At 43.8% G+C, this 1,901-nt stretch overlaps 1 protein-coding gene across 1 annotated transcript; it reads left to right on the top strand.

Annotated features, from left to right (window-relative positions):
• The first annotated feature begins 963 nt into the window (after window positions 1-963).
• Window positions 964-1,651, top strand: Obp47a (Odorant-binding protein 47a). Its single transcript, XM_018009041.2, has 2 exons — window positions 964-1,023; window positions 1,089-1,651. Exons 1-2 carry the CDS (start codon window positions 973-975, stop codon window positions 1,527-1,529), a joined length of 492 nt encoding a protein of 163 aa, XP_017864530.1. The 5' UTR covers window positions 964-972; the 3' UTR covers window positions 1,530-1,651.
• The last annotated feature ends 250 nt before the right edge of the window (window positions 1,652-1,901 follow it).

The raw sequence follows: 1,901 nt of genomic DNA, 5'->3' as shown, positions 1-1,901 counted from the left end.
TTGCAACGGCAACTGCAAAAGTAATCAAAGTGGCAGTCAGTACCAAACCCAAGTCTCGACTCTCGACTCTCGACTCTCAACTCTCGAGTCTCGAGCAAAACGGCAATAATAACAAAACTTTGTTGAAGAATTTTGAGAATGTTGCACAAATATGCGCAAAATGCAAGAAAATATGCTTGGACGGCCCCGCCTCACATACACAAATTCAACTGGGAGACGCACAGCGCAGGGGGAGAGAGAGACAGAGTCGGAGAAAAACTGAGCTGAAGTGTTGTTGCTGCCGGCTTATATCAATAATTGCCAAAAGCAAATTGGAAAAGTTATGCGCCTGCAGTTAATGCGACCAGCGGAAATAGTCGTAGCCCATAACAGCAGCAGCAGCAGCAGCAGTCAGACTAAGCGGAAGCACTGCAACACACACACATACATATATAGAGACATACATATTCACATATAATCCGCAGATATGTATATAAATACCTATTATTCTCTTACATAGTAGTCTTTAATTATTTAATATATATATATATATATATATATATATATATATATATATATGCTGTGCGGGCACGATCTGCTTGGCAGTAGGCAATAAGGGTATTCCAGGTGCGTAGTACAGCAACTGCACTCGCAGCAGCTCACGTTTTGTTTTAATTTTTTTGGCAACTTTTTTTGGGAAACTTTGTGAAGCCGCTCTCGAAGTATCGACATTGGCATCAATTTAATTTTGGGTTCCTTCGACTACTTTGCATTATTAAAACTGCGGGCTAAACTTTTCGAGCAGCAAACTTGGAACATTTCTGGCAATGGCAATGAAAGCAAATGTTCGGCTAAGCGGTTTATGCGGCTCATTGAATTGATATTTGCAATTAGATCTAGATCTAATGACATGATAAAACAAATGGCTAAATCTCGACTATATAAACGAGGTTTTGCGATTCTGCAGTCATCAGTTCTGATTCAATCTTTACTATGAGTATTTCGTACCTGCTGGTTGCACTTTGTTTCCTTGTCGGCGCTGAGGTTTGTGGGACACTGAATGGCGGCTGAGAGTTGTGCTGAAATGTTTCTGTTCTACTCTTTGCTAGTCTCGATATGCCAAAGTTGAGGCGAATCTTGCAGTGACTGTAATCGAGGATACTCCGCGTCAGTTTAGCGCGGATCAGGTGCGCCTCTGCGCCCAGCAGACGGAGCTGTCCTTGAAGGAGCTGCTGCAGTTTCACACCAACGATGCCACAAATGTCACTGAGGCCACTCAATGCTTCACGCATTGCCTCTACGAGCAGATGGGTCTGATGCACGACGGTGTCTTTGTGGAGCAGGACTTGGTTGGTCATCTGTCGGATGCAATCAATCCCACCTGGTGGCCACAACGTGCCTGTCATTCACTCCGCGGCACCAACAAGTGCGAAACTGCCCACAAGATTCATCAATGCATTCAGCAGGTCAAGACTGAGAAACTCAACCTGGACAACGGCAAGGCTGAGGCAACTGCGAGCCCAGTTACGGAAACTAATGCTATAAATTGAGCCAGTTTATTGTGGATAAGCATAATTATTAACACCTTTATATATTAGCTGGTGCTGGTCTACGTTCTATGCTAAGCCCTTAATAGCTGCACATTTTATTAAACCATATGGCAAATACAAAAGATTGTTTCCAATGATGCATTTTGGCTGCTGCTGTCTTGCCTATCGTCTACTTAAGGGTAAGCTGGCAACTCGACGTGCTCCATGTGACAGTGTGTTGGCTGTTGGCTGCTTGCACTTCGCCTTAGTCAAAATCCTGATTCGGAGTCAGCAGTTTGCGTTTGCCATCTATTAGGGGGAAGACTGGATAGTTGAAGGCAAAGTTCTAATGCTCTTAACGCTTATGTCTAACCACCCGCTTATTGATGTGCT

The sequence above is a fragment of the Drosophila arizonae genome, chromosome 5 (assembly GCF_054131065.1).
Source record: "Drosophila arizonae isolate 15081-1271.41 chromosome 5, UAZ_ARI_1.0, whole genome shotgun sequence".
Classification (NCBI taxonomy): domain Eukaryota; kingdom Metazoa; phylum Arthropoda; class Insecta; order Diptera; family Drosophilidae; genus Drosophila; species Drosophila arizonae.
Note: the sequence above shows the minus strand (reverse complement) of the source record. Positions and strands in the feature narration are given on the sequence as shown.

Excerpts from the sequence above, each read along its gene's own strand:
- Obp47a (XM_018009041.2), top strand. The coding sequence starts at position 973 with ATGAGTATTTCGTACCTGCTGGTTGCACTTTGTTTCCTTGTCGGCGCT. Across the intron at positions 1,024-1,088 it reads GTTTCCTTGTCGGCGCTGAG|TCTCGATATGCCAAAGTTGA; the intron begins GTTTGTGGGACA and ends ACTCTTTGCTAG.